The sequence below is a fragment of the Phyllostomus hastatus genome, unplaced genomic scaffold (assembly GCF_019186645.2).
Source record: "Phyllostomus hastatus isolate PE091 unplaced genomic scaffold, TTU_PhHast_1.1 phas_contig_210, whole genome shotgun sequence".
NCBI classification, from domain to species: domain Eukaryota; kingdom Metazoa; phylum Chordata; class Mammalia; order Chiroptera; family Phyllostomidae; genus Phyllostomus; species Phyllostomus hastatus.
Window position 1 is genome coordinate 14206553 of NW_025333737.1, and position 22626 is coordinate 14229178.

At 52.5% G+C, this 22626-nt stretch overlaps 1 protein-coding gene across 1 annotated transcript in view; it reads left to right on the forward strand.

Moving 5' to 3' along the window:
• The window catches only part of ERN1 (endoplasmic reticulum to nucleus signaling 1), a 76234-nt gene that overhangs the window by 42798 nt on the left and 10810 nt on the right, over positions 1 to 22626 (forward strand). Inside the window, exons 4-17 of the mRNA XM_045836331.1 lie at positions 26 to 98; positions 3464 to 3536; positions 5678 to 5800; positions 7327 to 7428; positions 8242 to 8503; positions 9720 to 9798; positions 10899 to 11064; positions 15274 to 15392; positions 17812 to 18003; positions 19391 to 19658; positions 20378 to 20468; positions 20769 to 20958; positions 21808 to 21907; positions 22107 to 22306. Coding sequence (XP_045692287.1) covers positions 26 to 98; positions 3464 to 3536; positions 5678 to 5800; positions 7327 to 7428; positions 8242 to 8503; positions 9720 to 9798; positions 10899 to 11064; positions 15274 to 15392; positions 17812 to 18003; positions 19391 to 19658; positions 20378 to 20468; positions 20769 to 20958; positions 21808 to 21907; positions 22107 to 22306 — 2038 coding nt within the window. The remainder of the gene's footprint in view (positions 1 to 25; positions 99 to 3463; positions 3537 to 5677; positions 5801 to 7326; positions 7429 to 8241; positions 8504 to 9719; positions 9799 to 10898; positions 11065 to 15273; positions 15393 to 17811; positions 18004 to 19390; positions 19659 to 20377; positions 20469 to 20768; positions 20959 to 21807; positions 21908 to 22106; positions 22307 to 22626) is intronic.

Below are 22626 nucleotides of genomic sequence, written 5' to 3' on the forward strand. Positions count from 1 at the left end.
CTCATACTCACTGCTTCACTTCCAGGCCCGCCTTCCTCCCAGACCCCAACGACGGCAGCCTCTACACCCTCGGGGGCAAGAACAATGAAGGCCTGACGGTGAGTGTGCCCCGGAGGTCCTGGACCAGCGACCCTCACATTCTGCACACTGAGATCACTCGAGAACTTAAAAGACACTTTGGGGGGGATTCTGATTCAGGCGGTCTGGAGTGGGGCCTGGGGATCGGTATCCTTTCACGGTGTCTGAGCTGAGCTTTTAAATGGCAGCCAGAGCTCAGAAACACTGATCGAGACCAGCAGGTTCCAGTGGCCCAGCCAACACCCCGGACAGGCATAATACTCCCCTCAGCGGCAGGGTGGCTCACGCTGGTGATTCTCAAACTGGTGCTGGTGGCGGCAGCGGGGAGGTGTAGTTTGAAAAGCTGTCCGTCCCCCTCAGACGCCCCATGTACGGGCATGATATAATCTCACTCCATTGGAGAACCTGGATGGTTCCCGCCTTGGCTCCACATTGTAATAACCTGGAGCGCTCTAAAGAAATACCGGGTCTAGGCACCAGTTTCAAAAGTCTCCATTTAGTCAACGTAGGCGTCAGGATTTTTAAAAACTCCCCAGATGAGAGAATGTGGAAACAGGCCCCACACACGAGCACCTGATTTGCGGCAAAGGCGACACTGCAGTGCGGTGGGGAACGCTGGCCTTGTCAGTGAACGCCCCGGGCCTGCAGGGAGATCCGGGAGGGAGAAAGTCTGGACTCTCGCCTCCCACCAGACCCACGGAGCCCCGTCCCAGAGGGGCTGCACGTCTGAACGCGAGACGTGAAGCATGGCTTTGAGAAAAAAGTAGCAGAACGTCTTCGTGACCTTCGAGTAGGTTAAGATTTCATAATTAGGACACAAAAAACCCAAACCAAAACAAAAACAGCCCACGCCAACCATAAGGGACAAAATCAATATATTGAGTCATATTCAAATTGGGAAGTTTTTGTCTCCAGGAGACACGGGAGGCAGGCTGCAATGTGCTCCCAACACCGTGTCCCGCGAAGCCCTCACAGGCCGGGCATGCAGGGTGGGGCACCGGCAGCTTCGTAGTCGCTCGAATGGAAAACAACGCAGTTGTTAATAAATAAGAATACAAGAATAAACTGTGTTCCGCCTGCTCACAACTATAAACCTACTTTGGCCCCACCCTGTACAAACAACTCTTATGGATTATTTTTAAAAGACAGACAACCCAGTAGGAAAATGGAAAGAGTGGATATCCACGTGGTCAATAAACTTATGAAAAGGAGCTCGGCTTCATCCGTCACTAGGGACAGGTAAATAAGAACCACAGTGTCCTACTCCTACCCACTCGCTAGAGTGACTAGTGAGAAAAACGGTGAAGGAAAACAGGTATGAGGAGGAGGCTCGGAGCAGGCAGAACTCCGCACGCTGCGGTGGAAGTGCGGGTGGGTGCCACCAGGTTGGCGAAGTCTGTGGCAGCCCGGTGACCCCGCTGCAAGGCATGCTCACCAAAAGACAGGCACCCACGTGTCCTGCGGCACTATTTATAATAACCACGAAGTGAAAACTACCCAAACAAGTGGCATCAGTGGTCGACAGGATAAATGAATTACAGAACTCTGTACAGTTTAATTGTCTACACTAGTGAGAATAGTCTGCGACACAGATGAATCTTGCCAAAATGAGTTGGACAAAAATGACAAGCAAGTCTACACAGTGAATGACTCATTTCTACAAAAGCTCAAAGATAGGAAAAACTAGTCGATGATGTTTTGAAGTTGGGATACTGGGTGTCACCATTGGAAGAGAGGGCAAGAAGGGGCTCTCGGAGCGCTGGCAAGGTCCCGTTTCGTCATCTGGGTGCTGGTTACATGGGTGCGCTCACATTGCAAAATATAACCGAGCTGTACACTTCCATGAGCTTTCTGTGTGTGAGTTCTGCTTCTGTGGAAGGTTTAAACAGCCTCTGATGTGCAGCCAAGGTTGAGGACCACTGGTCTAGACTGTTACTGGCTTGGGAGCTCTAATTTGGGTGTTTTAAAGTTATTTGATGAATACCTGTGGCTGAAACAGGGGAGAAGGGCAAGTCTTGTGTAGAGGTGTGTGCATTTCACCGTCAATATTTCTCCCCACGCCACCAGAACCTCCATTTCTGAAGCACTCTGTTAGCCAGACACTGGGCTGTTGGTGTTGCCCCGTGTTAGAGGGGCGGGCACTGCGCCTGCGGAGGTGAAGGAACACGCCCAAGGCCACAGCTTCGAGCATTGCACTTGGGGCTTGAAAAGCTCTGTAACTTCCCAAGGGTGCTCTGACCAGCACCCCATGTGCCTTCCAGCGCTGCGGTTTGGCAGCTCCGGGCACAGGGTGTTTCCAGCCCGAGCCCTGAACCCGGAGGCTCCGCAGATGCCACCAGGACTCCAGGCTGGAAGCCTAGGGGTGACTTTCTGATTCTCAGAAACGTCTGGCAGAGGCCCAGTCATTACGCCTTCTCTGGGGCATTTTTTTGCTTTTCTAAGGCTCAGCTTAAATGTTGGGGTGATGGGAAAGTCCAAATGATTAATTATTTCAAGTTCTGTTGATTGAAACAAGGGAGAAATCTTCTCTTTTGTGGAGAAAAAAAATCAGTGGAGTAGCCACAGGTATCTATAGAACAGTTTCAAAAACACAGAATGTTCCAAAAATAACTTCTACCGAAACAAACCTTCACGAACAGGCCTCGTCAGATGTCAGCTGTGGGCTCAGAAGAATCGGTTTTATGAAATGCACTCGAAACACGTGGACCCCTTTGAGTTTCTTTCCCCGGCATCTACCATAACTTCCTTTTAATACCAAAGGTTCGATTTTTTTGTTTTTCAGTAGAGAATTATTTACTGAAGAAAACATCAAGACTACTTCTCCACCTCAGACTCCTAGGTTGCCCACATAAGGATGACTTCTCCTTTGTCTCGAAGCTTCAGCTGGGCTCCTCCGCTGCTCCTGTCAGGGCTAACGTCAGCTCTTGCTCTCACCCGGAAAAGCATTGATATTCCGCTCAGTCTAGCTGGCTCTGGGTCGGTTTTCCAAGACTGGAGAATTCTTCCCCGCCCCCATTAGAATTTCAGAGATTGTGTAACTGTCCATATTTGTGTAAGTCTTTTCAGAAAAGGTTTGTGTCATCTGCAGAAGTGCTCTGGAAAAGAGACCTGGAGGGGCCTGTGGAGTAGAAACAAGCTAGTGTTTGCTGTGCCGGGGCCCTGGGGGCCAAGGACCAGTCCCAAATGGGCCTGGAAGCCTGGGGCACCCCTTCTGCTTGGTTTCCAGTTAGGAAAACTCCCGTCTCCCATCAACAGTGCTTCCCTCTTTTTTGCAGAATTGGGTAACAGAAACGGATTGTGCCGTAAAGTTGTAGAAATTGCATAAGACTTGGTTAACTTATTTTACTTTTGTTTTTTTTTTGTTTTGTTTTGTTTTGTTTTAAAGAAACTTCCCTTTACCATCCCGGAGTTGGTTCAGGCATCCCCATGCAGAAGTTCGGATGGGATTCTCTACATGGGTAAGAGCTCCTGTTTTCCGCCCTGTAACTGGGAGCTCTTTGGAAACGAGCCCCAGAGTCTGGGGAAGTGGCGTCTCTGAGACAGAGGTGTGCAGTCCCTCCCCACCGGCCCTTCTGGGAAAGATCTTTCTTGCCTCGGTTGGGCTTTTTCACGCCAGGATCAACTGAACAGTTAAGAAAGGGTTCCCCCCACTTGGGACCAGGCTTGACACCATTAGTATGGTTACTCATTTAACAAGCTTTCAGCTGCTGTGTTGACCTACCCCTGCGATTTAAAGATTGCAACATACCCAGGAGAAATTGGATGAAACTTTAAGTGAACACAATAGTCTGTGCCAAGAAAGGGAAGCCAGGCTCTTGCCTATTAATTATCGGGCTTTCTTAGTATTTCCTGCTATCAGAATATTGGGTAAAACCTGCACTTAACATCTTGCCGAGATAAGCTGCCTTCATACCTGCAGGGGTCACATCTTTCAAAGCATCAGATCACCTGCTTTCCTTTTACCGTGTTGCTGCCAAAATGTCAATAAAAATGCATTTGTAACACAAAGGAGAGCTATATTTATGTTGAAATCGTAGTAGTAATAATATCCTGTGTTTATACACCAGTTTCTGGAGGAACTGAAAGTGCTTACTGCCTGTTCATGCCTCGGGAGCTGTGTGTGTATTTCTGGGCCTCAAGTGCAGGCCGAACCTTAAGTTTTTGTAGGGACCCTGGGCTCTGACTTCCTTCCACACCTTCAGAATGACCTCCTTCCCCGGCACCCCCCACCCTCCACAGCCTCGGGAATCGGAGGAAGTGCTCAGCCCGGGCTTGCTCGCCTCTGCCCCAGGCCCCTCTGAGCACCTTCTGACCATCCGAGTCACTGTTTTCTATACGGTCTTCCAGCTTTTCCCAGTGAGTTACCGCGTATGGTGCATGTAGGGCATTGTGAGCCCATCGTCTTTGTGTGGTGCCCTCTTAAGTGAGTTCATGGCGCATATTCGAGTGTGGCAGTTGCCCAATCCATCCATTAAAGTGGTTAGGTGGGTTATGGAGACTGTAACCGTCCTCAAAGTAACCAGAGAGGTGCCATGCCAGATGGACTGGGGTCGTGGTCACAGCCATTTGGTGCTGTTTTCACGTATGTTCAGATTTTTTGCTGTTAAGATTTGCGGAGAAGAGAGAGTTGCAATCCATGGACAAGTGTCGCACACGTGGGCTTGGCACGTGTTCTACGTCCATCAGAGCGGAGTGTGGCTTTGGCACGTTCGAGTGCCCTGTGCCCTTCCTGGCATCCCAGTACTCCGCTTCTAAGGATCTCTTGACATAGGAAACCTGGCCAATAAGTTAGGAAGATCCGAGTGACCAGAGGCCACGCCTCATGAAGCGGAAATGGCGCACATCATGGTGAGCGTGTGGGCCTGCAGGTGGGAGCCCCTGCTACGGACTCACCACTCCCATGATGCTCTGGTGTACATGCTGTAGATGCGCAGCTCTGAGTTTTCCCAAGTGTTGTTCGGTTGTGCCATCTGCCTGTTCATACCTCTCATCAGCCGACCACGGCGAGAGGTATAGCCTGTGGCCAGGGGAATAACTTACTTACTGTCTGGGGAGGGGTTGGGGGGCTGAGAAAACTTTGGCCTCCTTAGCACCAGGTTGCAACCAACTCCACTGCCCAGTCACGGGCACCAGCTAATTGGCGTTATAAACAATAACTGTAGATCCTCTTTGGAAATGAGCTCATTAGTAGGGATGTTGAGATATATGCATGAGTGTTACCAGAGAGATGACCCCTGGGGACATTTCTATGTTTATGTAGATCTTAGTCGATGGGACAAGAATTGCCCTTTACCGGCCAGACTTGTAATATTTAAGGCCACTAATCAAAGCAATGCATTCTAGGAGTTATTAGGTTTGGGGAAATTTCCATACATGATTAGGTTATTAAGTTATTATTAGACCCGGTGGCCCAGGAAACCTTTATTACCTCCACATTACCATTTCCCTTGTCACCCTCGGAGCAGGGTGATGCCTGCGACATTGTGAGAGTTTCAGGCCGGACCCTCAGCACAGAGGACGTCTCAGGCTGCTGGTTTGGCAGTGATACTCTTTCCATACAGGACGGGGGTAAACACGCTGTGTCCTGGTGACATTTCAGGTAAAAAGCAGGACATCTGGTACGTCATCGACCTGCTGACCGGAGAGAAGCAGCAGACTTTGTCGTCGGCCTTCGCAGATAGCCTCTGCCCTTCGACCTCTCTTCTGTATCTTGGGCGAACAGGTAGGAAGGAACCTTTTGTCGTGTACAAACCTGCCTGTTTTCAGAAAGGACGAGAAGTAGCCTCCCCCCGGGTCTCTGTCTCTGGGCTTCATTCTCAAGACGGTGGCCAGAGCTGGTTTCTCCAACACAGATTTTACCCCATGGTCCCCCTTCCTAAGACCCACCGTGGCTCCCCACTGCCTGGGGTTGCAGCCCCCACTACACGCGGCCCGAGAAACCCCGGGAACGCGGCGGCTGCCTGTCCCGCCTCCTCCCTCGCTGCGTCTCCCTCACGTCGACCTTCCCCAGTCCAGATGACCCGCCTGCAGCTCTACACGCAGTGCCATTTTAGAAACTTGGGATAGGGGTCCCTCCCTACCAGGCATGCAGGTTTTTGCCTGTCTGGCCAGTGTCCTCTCTTCACATCATTGTTCGAAAGTCACCCTCTCCCATGAAGCGTGTTCGCACCTCAACTCCGTCCCTGCCCAGGACAGCAGCCGTTCCCCCGCCCCCCGGGACACATGCCGTGTGGGCCCATCACAGTGGCCGTCCCACCGCCTGTCACCAGCCCTTAGAGGTGTCAGCAGCACCCTTCCCACCACACCGTATTCTGTCACCTTTCTTTTCAGCCTCGTCTCCTTGTTTTTTTTTATCTTCTATTTTTAGATTTTTTTTCTTGTTCAGTTACAGTTGTCCCCATTTTCCCCCCATTATTCTCCCTGTCCTGCCAATTCCTCCCTCATCTTCTTAGTACTTGTCACTGTGTGTTTCGAAATTGTGTATGCTGATTTCCTGCCTCCCCCGCTGCACCAGCGGCTTCCCGAGGGCAGCACGTGGTTTTGCTCACCTGCCGTGTCTAGGGCCATTTTTTACACTGAGAATCCTTTTCAGCTGGAATCTCAGTCCTGAATCCTCTCTATTTAGCCTGAAAATGGAGTTATTTCTTCTTTGGCTTATCTATCCTGCATTTGATCATGTGCAGTTAAGAGAAACCATTCAGCACTTGTCACTTTCTGCCTGGAAATCTCTTTAGCCAGATCCACTAGTTCATCAATACTTTCTTTGTATTTCCTAAGTCATCGCCAGCAGTCGTCTTACCAGTTGTGTCCCCGCTGCGTAACCTGGGCCACCCCTTTCCAGCTTCCAGTAGTGGTTTCTTGCTGCTCTTTCAGTCTCCACGTCAACCTTTCAGCCGCCGTCTGCTGCCTGGTCCCAGTTGGTAGCACAGGTTTTAGGTGTTTGTCATGGCACCTGCCCACTTTTAGGCACCAGTTTCTGATACCATCTCTCTATTGCTATGTAGTAAACGACCCCCGTGACAGCACTCATGGTTCTGCGAGTCATGAGTTCAAGGGCACAACAAGGGTTCACTCATGTGTCTGGGACCTCAGTTTTCCACGTGGCCTTTTCTCTTTCCACGTGGATGGACTGGACGTTTTCCACAGGCAGTTTAGGGAGGATTTGTCTGTTGTAATTTAGATACGCTCAGCACCGCAGTAGGTGCCGTGCCCCCCCGCCCTGGGTAACAGGCTGTGTGTGTTCTCCAGAGTACACCATCACCATGTACGACACCAAGAGCCGAGAGCTCCGGTGGAACGCCACCTACTTCGACTACGCAGCCTCGCTGCCCGAGGACGACGTGGACTACAGTGAGTGCGCGGGGCCCGCGGGGCCGGGTGGCACTTGGGATCTGTGAGGGGACGGTCGCTCCAGAAGAAAGGCTGGATTGCCTTTTGAGACACCCTTGGGCCCCAGGTTCTGGGCTTTCCATGGGCTTTCAGTAAACCCTTCGACAGGCAGTGTTGCAGGTAGGGTCCCGGTGAGGACTGCGGAGGGAGGCCCAAGTCCGATGGCGGCCAGTCTCGCCTGGGAGGAGGGAGGATGCACTGCGCCGAGTCCCTCTGTGTCGCAGGAGGAGCCTGCCGGACGCCCAGGGGAAGCCGAATTAAACATCCAGTTGTGACATTAACAACTCCGCCTAAATGTGGCTCGTCCTCAACTTATTTCTCTAGTAAACATTCCCCCGACTCAAATGGAAGCCAAAAACCAATTTTTCCGACTTAACACTGGTATCTGGAAGTCGGACAGAAATCCCCCCCTGTGGTCGGATGTGTCAGCTCCGACTTTGAGCTCCATCGATGGGTTTGACGTCATTGCCGTCAGATGCATCTCCCTGGGCTCCCTTCTCCTCACTGTCTTCTCTCACTCGGCGAATGGAATGTAAAGAGCATCACCAAGTAAATCGCCTTTCAGAGAGTGATCCTGTCTTAGGTTTGTCACCCAGGCAGCTGTCAGTGTGTCAATGTTGTGAGCCTGAGCAAGGTCACTGGGAACGGGGGAGGTCTGAGAACGCTCCAGAAGTCTCGTCGCCTCTAGCGGGGTGACTGCAACTTGCCAGGAAACTGGAGGATGTGGTTGCAAGATGGGGTGAGATGCGACATGGCTTTGTCTGATCTGTGCAGAGATGTCCCACTTCGTGTCCAATGGCGATGGGCTGGTGGTGACTGTGGACAGCGAGTCTGGTGACGTCCTGTGGATCCAGAACTATGCGTCCCCCGTGGTGGCCTTTTACGTCTGGCAGCGGGAGGGCCTGCGGAAGGTGGTGCACGTCAACGTGGCAGTGGAGACCCTGCGCTACCTGACCTTCATGTCTGGGGAGGTGGGGCGCATCACCAAGTGGAAGTACCCCTTCCCCAAGGAGACGGAGGCCAAGAGCAAGCTGACGTGAGTCAGGGAGCTCGGGGTGGAAGAGGGCCGCTGGACCCCGACCCTCAGGTCCTACTGCAGCGCGGCACACCATACACGGGGGGCCAGGGCTCAGCAAACGTCCCTGAAGTCAAGAGGAATGTAAAGAGCCAAGACTGGCCCATTCAGAAACCCAAGAATGTAAGAACCAGGGACTCCTTTAGATGCTTCAGAATTCTTGAATATTAAATAAATTAAAGCGATGGGTGGGGATAGGAAAGAGATAGCCAGTATTCACAGTACAGTTTGGATATGTCTCAGGTGGGAATATAAGAGATGCATTTATTTTTCAACTTTGTGTATTTTCTAAATTTTCACTGTAAGTTATATTCATTTTTAAAAATCAGGAAACCGGTGTTACGACATGTGTATCTAAGACTCAGTGGGCTTGCGCTCTCCATTCCCACCTATTCATAGGTCGCGCAGTCTTGCTGGGCCTCAGTTTCCCGCTTTAGAGTGCTGTTGGAGAAGATCAAATAGGGGAACATGCATGAATGCATTCTCTAAATTACACACCACCGTTCAAATGCACGGTGTGTGTGGAGAGAGGTTTCCAGAATTGAGTAGATGACCAGCCTCCAACTGGCTGCTGACAGCAGTAACCACAGGGTCTGACACCACAGACAAGGCCAAACCACACCCCCCCTTCCTGGCCCAGGCAGGACCAGGCCATGCTGCTGTGGACTGGAAGTCTCACCCAGTTTGGAATTTTTTGTACAGCCCTAGGCTTTAGGCATTCAGATGAGAGCAGTTGGCTGTTTCTCAGGGGTCCTGTAGACTCTCTAGACTTCTTACGAATCACGAGACAGGGTGCTGGTGATTCAGGTGTCAGCTCAGTTGTCAGCACAGTTGTCAGCACGTGCCGGTCTGGGCCATCCTAGAGGCTTTGCAGTGATTGCAAGCATTTGGTCGCTCGCACATGGTCATTGCACGTGGGCCTTTCTGCAGCCCGTGGTGGGGATGGCCAAGTGCAGCCCTGCCATGTGCAAATGAGGAAACCAAGGCTGTGCATGACAGCTGGGGCCTGCAGCCCAGTTCTCTCTGCTGTCAAGGCAGAACTCTTCCCTTCACACCCCAGAGTGCTTAGGAGCTTATCGGGGTGTTCTTCTGGTTGGTATTTGGGGCTGTGATTCTTCTCTCCCAAAAGCCTAGAATTTAAAGGGCTGTGAGACGCATGCATCTGTTTTTCTCCTAGGCCCACCCTATATGTTGGGAAATACTCGACTAGCCTCTACGCCTCCCCCTCAATGGTCCACGAGGGTGTTGCCGTTGTGGTAAGTCCTCTGCCGGGGGTAGGGAGGCTCACAGATGCTGCCTCCTAACTGCTCCTGTTCCGTTTTCCAAAAGAATGACTTTGACTCATAGATAAACATGTTGTTGGTTAAGAATGCAAGACATAGATCTTAGATCCTCAAAAACAATTCCTACACACACCTCCTTCTACTTTCATGGAATGCTGCATGAAAAGATCAGCTCTGGCCACACCCATTTGCTTTTGTGTTCCAGTGTAAACCGCCCAGGCTGGTGTTCCCAGTCCTCCTGGATCCAGTCCCACGATGCCCTTCCACCACACTGCTAGCGTCCAACCAAGTGCCTCTTCTTGCTCATTTCAGAACTTCCTTGTTCATCTCCCTTAGCCTTCCTTCAGGCTGCGCCTCGTGCTTCCAGCCCTCTGCCTCCTTCCTCTTCCCTACCTAGATCCTTTTCATCCTTTTGTGGCCTCTCCAGGCCTCCTTGGCTCTTGCCAGCATGCCTCTAATGCACCATCTCTGGACGTCTGAAGCCTTATCATCTTGGCTCCTCATTTGGTCCTTAACAGCGTTTGAGCTGTTTGGTTGGCATCTCTTGTCTTCCCAGTGAGTCGAGTTGGTCAGCTACTTCTGTGAATAGGGCAGCACCTGCATCAGTTGAGGTCAGCAGTGTCCGAGTGAGCAGTGGGCTCGTGGCTGGAGCTCACCGCCCCCTGGTCAGGTGCACTGACTGTGGATTGGAAGATGCCCTGGCATTCCCCTTCCCTTACCCTGCTTCTCATGGTAGCCACTTGGAAATACACACACACACACTGTCTCTCTCTCTCTCTCTCTCTCTCTCTCTCTCTCTCTCTCTCTCTCACATACTTCCTTAATCTGCGTATTCTTTCAGACAAAAGGATTTGAGAAGCAGTCCATGTTAAAGACCTCAGCACAGCATTGTCACGTCTTGAGTGAGGCGCCTCTCCTGCCTAGTCTTGCAGCCTTTGTGCCTTGCTCTGACTGTCCTGGACCAGCCCCACCTAGAAGTAGGACAGTCCCTTGGGTGCTTAGGACAGTCACAGGGATGTTCTGCTCACCTGCAAGGGCTGCCCGAAGGCCTCACTGCAGTTCTGTCTCCACAGCCCCGAGGCAGCACTCTTCCTTTGCTGGAAGGTCCCCAGACCGACGGTGTCACCATTGGGGACAAAGGGGAGTGTGTGATCACACCCAGCACGGACCTGAAGTTTAACCCTGGGCTCAAAGGAAAGAACAAGCTCAACTACTTGAGGAACTACTGGCTTCTGATCGGTGAGTGGGTTTCCTCTTTGCGTCTGGTCACGTGCTGCCTCCTGGTGGGCAAAGCTGGCCTTGCCAGTGACGGTTAACTGCGTTGTGCTCAGTTCACGTCCTAGTTGGTCTTTCAGACCTTGAATGTTTTTACCCCCAAGGGAAATAAATACACAGGAAGTTGTGTTGCCAGGTCAGTTGCTCAGGTCAACTAATGTTCCAAAACTCAGCTACTGAGTACAGTCGTGTGTTGCTTAACGATGGGGACACAGGCTGAGAAGTGCATCAGTAGCGATTTTGTCATTTTGCAAACCCCCCAGGGTGCACTCACACACGCCCAGATGCTGCGGCCTCTCACACGACCAGGCCCTGTGGTGCAGCCCGTTGCTCCCAGGCCGCAAGCCTGCGCAGCACGTCACTGCGCAAAACACACGAGGTTAAATCCAGCACGAGAGAACATGAAGCAACAAGAGACACAGTAAACACGAGACGCTACCGGCATAGCAGGGCACCCCGCTCTATGGCAAACGTCTTTGTTGTGAGTGCAAAGAGAGTGCTCTAAGATGATAATAAAAAGCACAGTGTGGTAAATATATAAATCGGTAACATGGACGTCTATTATCAAGTATTATGTACGGAACGTAATCGTACGTGCTACACACTTATACGGCCGGCAGTGCAGTAGGTTTGTTGACCCGGCGCCACCGCAGACTCTGCGTCCTGTGTTGCGCTAGGACATGATGGTGGTGTCGCTGTGTTGCTGGGTTGCTGGGTGATAGAGATTCTTCAGCTCTGTTACACTCCAGTAGGACCATCGTCGTGCGTGCGGTCCATCGATGACCAAAATGCCGTCCCACGGCACAGGACTGTGATGTAGACTCCGTGTATTTATCTGACACAGCGCCTGTAGGTTGTGTCCCGGGCATTGGCACTGAGCCCTTCAGGATGCATTTCCTTGTTTTTCTGCGTTACCGTGTGAAGTGATGTCCCTTGTTACTTCCATTTATAGTTAAGGAGACTGGAGTGATTTCTGTGGAAGAATTCACTTGGAGTTGGTGTCGGTGTGGGAGGGGGGAGGAGGAGGAGAGCGTTGAAGACCAGTAGGAGTGGAGGGTGGTGAAGAGTGAGACAGAGGTTGGACCAGGGTCAGGGAACCACAGCAGAAATCCTGTGTGTGTGTGTGTGGCGGGGTGGGGGTTGTGGGGGGGGCCTTTCCTTCTCTTCTGCTTTTGCTGCTGTCTCTAATGTCCCTGGGGTTGGAATGGGAGCCCTGTCAGCCAGCGAGATAAGAAAGTGAGATGACACCCAAAGGCAGTGAGTGCGACCAATGAAGGCGGAGGTGAGAGGGATGAGTCTCTGGCAAGTGTCCCAACTACTCACAGCAGGACAGAGGTTTCCTGAGTCTGTTTTGCTCGTCCTGTGCCCCCACCCCAACACTGCTGCCTCCCAGCCCCAGAGGTTCTGAGAGGTGGGGATGCAGCCCCAGGGGGCGGGGTGGGCAGGAGGGAAGTGGGGGTCCCAGAGTGCACAGGGGCTATTGAGGTTTCTCCTCGTCATTTTACCTCTTGCTACGCTCCATGCCCTGGTCCCTGGGCAGGGAGAGGGCAGAGCTGGGTGCGGGGAAGGTGGTGTGCAGCAGCTGGGCAGAGGCGGGGCCTTGGGGTTTGGATCTGCCTGGCGCCAGGGCTGGGCGTGGCAGAGAGGGAGGGAGGGTGTACTGGAGCCCTGATCATTCCCGGGTAGCATGTTCTCCTGTGTTCGCCCTGAGTCCTTACAGCCATTTTCTTCTAGTTGTTATTTTTTTAATCAAATAATGGACAAAGGAGATGACAAAATAATTCCACTTTTTTTTTTAACAGAAGTAGTTTGGAAAACATGTGAATGGGCCCACAGTAAGGAAAAAAATGACAGGGCTACTTAGTGTTATGTGCCAATTAAGCGGGACGGAGACTGCCTGCTAATGGTCAAGAAGTGAAATAAACTATTGGCCACTAAGGAAAGGTGTGTGTAAAACTACCGGATGACAAGAAATGGAAAATAAATTGTCCTGGCTTAGTTGCAAAGTGATATCCTTTTAAAATGGAAAAGAAGTTGCCCAACTAAGAAAACTGAGAAACCCAACAAAGTATAGAGTAATTAGGAAAGCATCCTGTAGTTCTGAAGGCTGTTTTGAGGAACTCCAAAGCCTAGCCATTTCTTTTTTAAGATTTTATGTATTTACTTTTAGAGAGAGGGAAAGGGAGGGAGAACGAGAAGGAGAGAAACATCAATGTGTGAGAGAGACATCAATCGGTTGCGTCTCACACGCCCCCTGCTGGGGACCTGGCCCACAACCCAGGCATGTGCCCTGAGTAGGAATCGAACCAGACATCTTTTGGTTCACAGACAGGTGCTCAATCCACGGAGCCACACCAGCCAGGGCCAAAGCCTAGCCATTTTTAAGTAAGGCCACGAAACTACTTCCTAGTCTTTGTGTAGACTGGCGCCACAGGTCAAAGGCTATGCTCTCTCATGTTGAACTGTATATGTTCTTTGATGTGTTTTTATAGAAGAAATTAAGGATATCCTCACATCACATTGACCTTGAAAATAAAATGAGTCACTCAGCTTGAGTGACACAGTCTGTGGGTTGCCCCAGGGCAGCGGCCTTAACCTGGGGTGCTCTGTTTCACCTGGGAGCTTTATCAGTTAGGCACTAGAGGTCCCTGGGGATCCCAGTTCCATAGGTCCAGGGCAGGATCTGTGCTTTTGCTCTTGAATCTGGACATAATTGATGACGATAGGTAAATCACTAAACCCAGGGACTGTTGGCGTAAAACTATTTCAGGACCTTATGATTATGTCTGCAGCATAGTTGCTTCAGAATGTGAAGCCTGATGTTACTAAAGGCCCAGCTGTGGGCCTTCATGAGAAGAACTGTTTATGAGAAGAACTACCAGGGGAAGAGGAATTTGGGCTGATCACTTCCATGGCAGTCTGTCGGTGGGTGCCCGATCAGAGGGGCACTGGGGGTGGAGGCAGGCAGGACACGGCAGCCCACGGTGACCTGTGGAAGGCACAACTTGATTTCTGTTGGAGTGGAGGTCTTCTGTTAGCATCAGAGGTCCCCGGAGACACTCACGCTCAGGTCCCTGGGCCCCACCAGCGAGTCTGAGTCAGAGGTCCGAAGCTCCCCAGCCAAGCATGTCTCAGAGTTCTTTGGTCAACGAGACCAAACTGGTGGTGGTTCAGAACAGAATTAGGCTTCCCTTAGAGACCAGTGCTGTGTTGTCATGGAGAACTGACCTAAGATAGGGAACTAAAGAGGGTTTTTCCCGATCAAGAAATGTATGTAGCTCAGGCTAGCTCTTGTTTGTTTGTATCTTGGCAGTCTGTGCTAACCCTTTGATGGCTTTGGGAGGACAGCAGGAAGACCGCAGTGAGATCTGACCTCAGGGACAGAACAGACAGGAATGCATGTGAGGGTGCCCACAGCCCAGTGACGGAGATGGACTAACTCTTTTGGGTGGCTCATGGAGTCATTTAACTTTCAAGCTAAACAGATTATCGAGCCATGTCAAATCCCAGTTTCTTATTTTATTCATCCATGTCTCTCTTTTGGTCATTTGCACACAGCAGGTGCTCAATAAATATGTAGCGAATGCTAGGCAGTCATGAAGTAGTGTGTGGAGAACCGTGAATGAATGCTGAGAGAACTGTGACCCCCGTCCTTCTGGTAAAGGAGTCCTGTCTCGCTCGCATGAATCACTCACTGCTTCCGGGATGGAAGCTCACATTTAGATGGCGGGGAGCGAGCTCCCCCTGAGCAACTTAAAACCCAGATGGGAAGCTGACACTCTTCACGGAGTGACACTAACAAGGGTAAGGGATGAGGGGATAACTCGAACTCGTAACAAAGCTGCATAACACGCCAGCAGTGGACACCCCGAGCTGGGAATTCTGCACACAAGTCCTGCTCTGGAACAAATCCTCAGCATCCCGATTCCTCCCCCGACAAGACTTCTCGCTCCTCACTAGGAGGTTCAGGGTACTGTGTATGTGCCATTAAGTAGCAAAATTTCTGCCTTGATGAGAATTTTCTGGCCACTGCCTCTCACGTCCTCTCCCCTAACAGAGAGAGGTGTTTGCACTGGGGACCCTCGGTGGGGAGTGACCGCCGCCTGCGCCTGGCGTTGAGTGCGCCCACCCCGGGGACGCCGTCCTCCTGAACAGTCTTGTTTCCTCTCCTAGGGCACCACGAAACCCCACTGTCCGCGTCCACCAAGATGCTGGAGAGATTCCCCAACAACCTGCCCAAACACCGGGGAAACGTCATTCCTGCGGACTCAGAGAAAAAGAGCTTTGAGGAAGTGAGTGGGGAGGAGAACCGTTTCCGGCTCGTCATGTTGTGTGTCGGGGAGAAGGCCTTGGCCTCGCCTTAGAGCTCGCAGTCTACTCAAGCGGGAAGAGGAAGGCAGGGGAGTCCATGGTGAACCCCAGATTGTTAAGGACCAGCGGGGGGAAGGAGATGGCGATTAGCAAAAGCCGTAGGACAGGCAGTAGACCGAATGGTGGGAGGGAGGCAGAGGGCGCTGGAGGGGGGCGAACAGCAGAGGTCATGGCCTGGAGGTGGGGCTAGCCCTGGCGTGTCCAGGTGTGGGGCTGCGGAGACAGACCTGACCAGATCCTGAGGCTACCAGGCGGGGACCAGTGGGAAACAGAGTCACTCGGCTACACAAGAACCGTGTTACCAAACCTGAACAATCCTGGCGGCCGAGCGGAGACCAAGAGAGGAAGTAGGAGACCCGAAGTTCTGTGGCCGCTCGGGCTGGTGGAGGCAGGGCCTGGCAGGACCCAGGGCACCCGCAGAATGCAGCGCGGGCAGCACGGGCAGCGCGGGGCCCAGGCGGAAGCTGCCGTGAGGCCGTGACCTGCGCTGCCCTCCTGCAGTCCTGGGAGAGAGCGTGTGCTAGTCAGGGTCCCCCGACACCCGTGGTAGGATGATTTGGGGGGGGTGGGGGTAAGAGAGGGACTGCTCACACAGGGGTCTCTTGCTAATTTGGCCCAAAGTGGGAGGGGAGGGAGTGGAAAGGGTGCCCACACCAGGAGCCGAGAACTTCAGCTGAGGGTGTTCAGCAGCCCCACAGAACGTGGCCTCCTTCTCCTCCCTCCATCTCATCTGCGACATCTTAGTCAGAAACCAGAGGGCAGCTGGTTACACGCCAGAGGGAGACCATTGCTCTGCACACACGGGGCAGCTTTCTGGGGCGCAGAGCAGGTGGAGAAGGCCGGAGAGCATGTCTGCAGACAGGGTTGGAGCAGGTCAGCGGGGTGGGGGTCCAGGGCCATTCGGACCGGGCAGCTCCTGCAGCCCCGTCATGGGGGCCAGTGACTGGGAAGGGGCCTGGGCTACCGTCAGGGTCAGAGGAAGATGAGAGTGGCTGGCTGATTTGGGGACCACGATCACCCCCAATTCACTTCAGAGACTGAGATTTTATCCAGACAGAAGGGAGACGAAAGTCACGTCCGCAGGTAGGATTCCGGGCCAGCGACTCTGCGCTGTCCCTCATCTCGGGAGGCAGCCGGTCGGGAGGACACCGTGGGGTCTCGGACAGGGATCTTGGGTAGCACTGATGCCGTAAAATCTTGATCTGATTTTGATCTTACTAAAAATCAAACATGTTTGTGACTTACACTTAGAAAATAAAAGTATAGAAAAGAAAATCAGACATCACCCTTAATCTGGCACCCAGAAATAGCCCCAGTTGGCATTTTTCATATTTAATCATCCAATCTTAAAGGTAGTTTTCTAAAAGTCCATTAAAATACTCTGAGGTGCATTTTTGTGGTAATAAGACATAACCAGATGAGTGCTGTCTGTGGTCACGTGCTCAGCAAACACTCCTTGGCTGCCTGCTACGCACCGGCCGCGCCACACACCCTACATGTGGCAGGAGGGAGACAGCTGGGGCAGGGGGCGAGGGACGCTGTGGGCAGAAGTCTGGGGTGGCCAGAGGGGTGCGAGTGGGGGAGGCCAGGCCCTGCGCCCGCCGAGGGCCATGTGTTCACTTCCTCTGGCAAACAGCCACACGCACCTGGAGCAGCAGGTGACTGTCATCCGGTCAGCGCATTTTTCTAGACTGTTCTCGAGGTCCTGATTCTTGGGGTCTTGGACAGAAGCCCTACTTTTATCCAATTTAATTGGGGGCTTCTAAATAAAATTTCACTTAACAAAGGGTTCTGATGCTTTTCAAAACCTGAAAACCAGTGGACTGCTGGAATAAATTATTTTGGTTTTGGAGTTTTGAATGGAGCGTTTCAAGCAACATAAGAAAGCTGCTTTTTGACTTTCCAGCCACATGTGTGCATGCGGTTTTCCTCGTTTGTGGGGAATGGCATTTCCAAATGGACTACCAGTCTTTTCACCAGACTTTGTCATAGATGACTTCAGAGTTTTTCCAACTATTAAATCTGCCATCAAAGGGGAGGGCGTTTTTGTCTTCAGTGAGGGTTTTTGAAAGAATATAGGATCTGAAGGCACTTTCAAATGTATTGCTGTAAAAACTGTTTTTGAGTAAAGGTAATGTCACAGCAATAATTCATCGCAAGGCAATCACTTAGGGGAAGGCAGTGAGTGTCCGGCCTTGCGCTCTTTGGGTGGGCTTCCAGAAGTCCAGCACACTTCACAGTCCAGGCGCTCCTTGCGAATAGTTAGTGCTTCTCTTGACTTGCTCATTTATGTCTTGCTAGAAACGTCACAGTGATGTAACCACTCTCTCCTGTAAAAAGGTCATCCACCTGGTTGATCAGAATCCAGAGAACGCGCCCACCACCGTTTCCCAGGACGTGGAGGAGAAGTTCGCTCACGCCCCTGCCAAGCCCGAGGCCCCCGTGGACTCCGTGCTCAAGGACATAGCCACCATCATCCTGAGCACCGTCCTGCTCATCGGCTGGGTGGCCTTCATCATCACCTACCCCCTGGTAAAGCTCAGCACCCTCCCCCTAACCCTCCCACGTGTTTCCAGACTTCTTTGCCCATCAGACCTGTTGTCAGTGAGGTCTGGACCAAAGCAGCAAGCAAGCAAGTGCATTTCTTTTCACGTTTAAAAGTTAATACTTGCTAATCCTCAAGAAAGGATGGTTTTGTACCTACATCTTGTAGTTTGACTGTACAGACTAATTTGTAAACCTTGCTTTGCAGTTCCTTTTGAATAGTTAACTATATTCTCTTTTTTAAAAAAATAGTTCTAATAGTTGAACATCTGTTTAGCTTTCTTCCCTTAAAAGCAGACTGTTAGAGATGTCAGCTAGAGGGGGAAGGGGGTCCGGTAGCCCCTTCCACTTTCTCATTGGAAGTACCTGAGCTAAAATCCCGTGGTTGTGTGGGTTGTGTGTGGGGTGAAATGTGCTAGAGGAATACTTCTTCAGCGGGTTGCTCCGAGAGCTGAAACGTCATCGCCTTAGATCACAGTACTCAGGAAGTCATTTATAGGAATTGATGTTATAAACCCTTTATTTTGGGGGCACTTTTCACTTGTTTAAATGGGTTCACCTGCATTGTTTTATTTTATTTTTTAAATCTTATGTGGCTTTATGAGGTCATTATTATTTATCCCCTACCCACAAATGAAGAAACCAGGCTCTGGGAAGTTAAATAACTTTCCCAAGGTTACTCAGCTAGTAGATGGCATTTCCAGGATTTCAGCCTGAGGTTAAGGGAGAGGGAGAGAACCCCGGTGGGTTGTTGGACACCACGTGTCCGTTCAGTCACCTTTCCAAGCCTGGGTAGTAATTATCATCAACTACTCTGCTTCAGATTATGCCGGAGTGAACTTTCAGAATAAATGAGAGGTGCGAGGGAGTGTGGGAAGGCAACGTGGTGAAGTGGGGGGAGCAGGACCCGGGCCAGGCCCCTGCGTCTCGACCCCGCTCTGTGACATCCAGGCGTTGTGGCTGTTGGCCGATGGCTACCAGGTGCTCAGCCCCAGCTGCTTTCTCTGCCACTGGATGCGGATGGCTGTGCACTACCCTTTGCTGAGTGCATGGGCAGAGTTAGCAAGCAGGTCTTCCCTGTATCTGCCACGTTTTCAACTGATGCTCCTGTTTGGTTTCATGTTTGCAAGAACTTCTAGACTCTCATAAAAGTCCCCCCTCTGCTGCCCCTGCCTGGTGGCCATTCGGCCCCTGGCAGGCCCCTCCAGTGGGGAGAATGGGCTGTCCTGGGAAGTCTAACTGGCAGGAAGACCCCCTGGGTCTTCCCACTGGTGTCCCGCCAGCCCTGTGGGGTCATATGAAGTGCACTTGCTTCCCGCTGGCATCCCCAGAACAAGCTGCACTGACTTGTCTGGATGTGTGTTTCTTTTCCCAGAGCATGCATCAGCAGCAGCAGCTCCAGCACCAGCAGTTCCAGAAGGAACTGGAGAGAATCCAGCTCCTGCACCAGCAGCAGCTGCCCTTCCACGCACCTGGAGACGTGGCTCAGGACGCTGAGCCCCTGGACTCGTCCGGCCTGTACTCGGAGAGCTCGGGCACCAGCAGCCCCAGCATGTCCCCCAGAGCCTCCAACCACTCGCTCCACTCCAGCAGCTCTGCCTCCAGGATTGGCACCGGCCCCTTTCTGGAGCAGGATGACGAGGGTAAAGCGAGTTGCTGTTTGGTGCTCTTTGCTCTTTCATCTGAATATCACCTGAGGGACACAGCACTGTAACCTTCCCGGGAGAGTCCGTGGGGTGAAAGAAGTGCCATTGTTCCCAAGGGGTCAGCATGTTCCCCCCGGTGCCCTCCCACTCTGGGGACCGGGGTTCCGTCCCATCGTGTGGCCTCTTCCCCTCAGAGAGCCCTCCTTCCTTCTTGCCCCACGAGGGCCGGAGTCACTGCTGACCAGAGGTGCACCGGCCGTCCAGTTTGAGACCGTTCCCCAGGCCAGCCATGGGCCTCTTTCCCCTGGGAGGTGGGGCAGGCCAGTTGTCAGGACAAGGGACCTCAGTGTCCCGAGTCTCAAGCTGGAGACTTTGTGGCTGGTCTCTTCCTTTCACACGTCTACCATTGCTACCTGAGTTTCAGGTGCAAATCTCTGAGATGGATCTGTAGAGAACCCCCGTCTTTTGGAAGGTGTAACATTTATTCCCATAGCAACGTGAAGGCAGGATCGGGGGCAAGGGACGGGGGAGGAGGTGGCCCTGGGCACCAATGGGGAGTGGACCCAGAAGCTTTTGCTTACCAGGGGACGGGGGCGTAGAGCCTCTGAGACGCCGTGTCTCAGTGTGAGCTCAGGAAGCTGGTGGCCGTTCGAACCTCAAGGTTGTTTGGGTATGTTCGTTTCACACAGCCCCTTCTTTGTCCTGTTTTGTTCCAGACGAGGAAGCCAGCATGGTGATGGTGGGAAAAATCTCCTTCTACCCCAAGGACGTCCTGGGCCACGGAGCCGAGGGCACCATTGTGTACCGGTGAGTGGGCTGGAGGGCGCTGAGCTTTCATCACAGCAGGTACAAGTGCCTGTCGGCCTGAGGTGGTGTGCTGGGCTCCAGGGGCACCGCAGGGGCACAGCTGTGACTCAGACGGAAGAGGTCCGCCTCCAGCCCCTGCCTGCTGGTTGGCTGGGGCCTCCTGGGCCCTGAGGCTGCTGAGTGGCTGCTGAGTCACAGGAAGAGCGGCGCTGTGGGTCCACGGGTCTCCCGTCGTTTCCATAGGTCCCCCCCCACCCCACCCCCGCACCTCCCAACCCAGCCCGGCTCCTTGTCACGCAGGGGCATGTTCGACAACCGCGACGTGGCCGTCAAGAGGATCCTCCCCGAGTGCTTCAGTTTCGCCGACCGCGAGGTCCAGCTACTGCGGGAGTCGGACGAGCACCCGAACGTGATCCGGTACTTCTGCACCGAGAGGGACCGGCAGTTCCAGTACATCGCCATCGAGCTGTGTGCGGCCACGCTGCAGGAGGTGGGCGCGCGGGCCCCCAGCAGCTCTGCGTCCCCACTGCAGCCTCCCTTCTCCCGGCAGCCGGGGCGTGGTCTCAGGAACGGCCAACTTGTTTTTTAAATTTCTTTCATTAACTTTATTGAGCTCATAATACAGCGTACTCACCTTAAACGTACAGTTTGACACATGTTGACAAAGTTGCATACCCGTTTAACCACAGTCAAAATGTAGAGTGTTTTCATCAAACTGGGTCACCCTCTTAGCCTGCCTGGGGCAGTCTTTGGCTGTGGTTATCATCTCTCTCTCTCTCTCTCTCTCTCTCTCGGCCTCCAGAGTAACTGGCCAGTCCTTCCTCCCAGGGCTGCTGTGGGCTTGGAGGATGCTTCATCATGATTTGAATCATTAGGTTCATCCAGGGAACTCCTTTTGCTCAGTTTCCAGCTCACCATGAGACTATTTCAGTATCATTCACTCCTAGGCCTACCTGTAGGAGGCACTGCCCTTGACTTTTTTGACCTCTCATCTTTCTCATTGTAGACTAGTAGGGTGGAGCCTGTTTGTTTGTTTAAATTAGCCTGTGGCTTCAGGAGAAAGTCTGCTGAAAAATAAGGATTTGGACAGAGAATGTCATCAGTAAAGCTTCCCATTTATTTCTTAAAATATGATCAAAGAATATAAGCTGACTCAATACCGAAGAGCTAGAGGCATGATTCTTCTAAATAAAATTGAATCATTTTTTAAAATAGCAAGAGATACACACACACACACACACACACACACTGCCCTGAGGGGCCGAGTGCCGAGGCCACTGGTCCTGAGTCCCGAGGTCAAGGCCCGTGCACCTTGACCGTGCCCCTGTGTCTCTTGCAGTACGTGGAGCAGAAGGACTTCGCCCACCTCGGCCTGGAGCCCATCACCTTGCTGCAGCAGACCACTTCGGGGCTGGCCCATCTGCACTCACTCAACATTGGTGAGAGGCGTCCCTCTGCTAGACGTCAGCCTGGGTGGGGCGACCGACTTGCCCAGAATCCGAGGCGGACTCTCACACGGCCAGAAACCTTCAGCGGCGGCAGGCGTGTTGGCGGGCTGAGGAGGGCACGCTGCCACCGCAGAAGGGGACCGGGGGCCGCTCATGGTTACCGTTGGACTAACCCGGAGTTCTGCGTTAGTCCACAGAGACCTGAAGCCCCACAACATCCTCCTCTCCATGCCCAATGCACACGGCAAGATCAAGGCCATGATCTCCGACTTTGGCCTCTGCAAGAAGCTGGCCGTGGGCAGGCACAGTTTCAGCCGCCGTTCGGGGGTGCCCGGCACAGAAGGCTGGATCGCGCCGGAGATGCTGAGTGAAGACTGCAAGGAGAACCCCGTGAGTAGTGAGCTCAGTCCTTTGACACCACAGCCTCTCGTACCTTCAGGAGTCAGGGCCTCGAACTTCCAGATCTGGGGCCGGAGCACACAGAGCCAGGGTGACACTGGTTGAGCAGAGGGCGTGGCGCTGGCCTCTCCATATTGTCTCCTGAGCAGGGGAACGAAAGGGGCAAAGGTGGGCAAGTGTCTGTTTGCTGTCCTCCTTTTCCAGTTACTTCCCCCACCGTTTGCACAAGGTGGACCAACTTCCTGTTTCTGTTCCTTTTTATTTGGTTTTTGTTTTCCCAACGTTTTATCTCGAGAACTTTTAGACATACA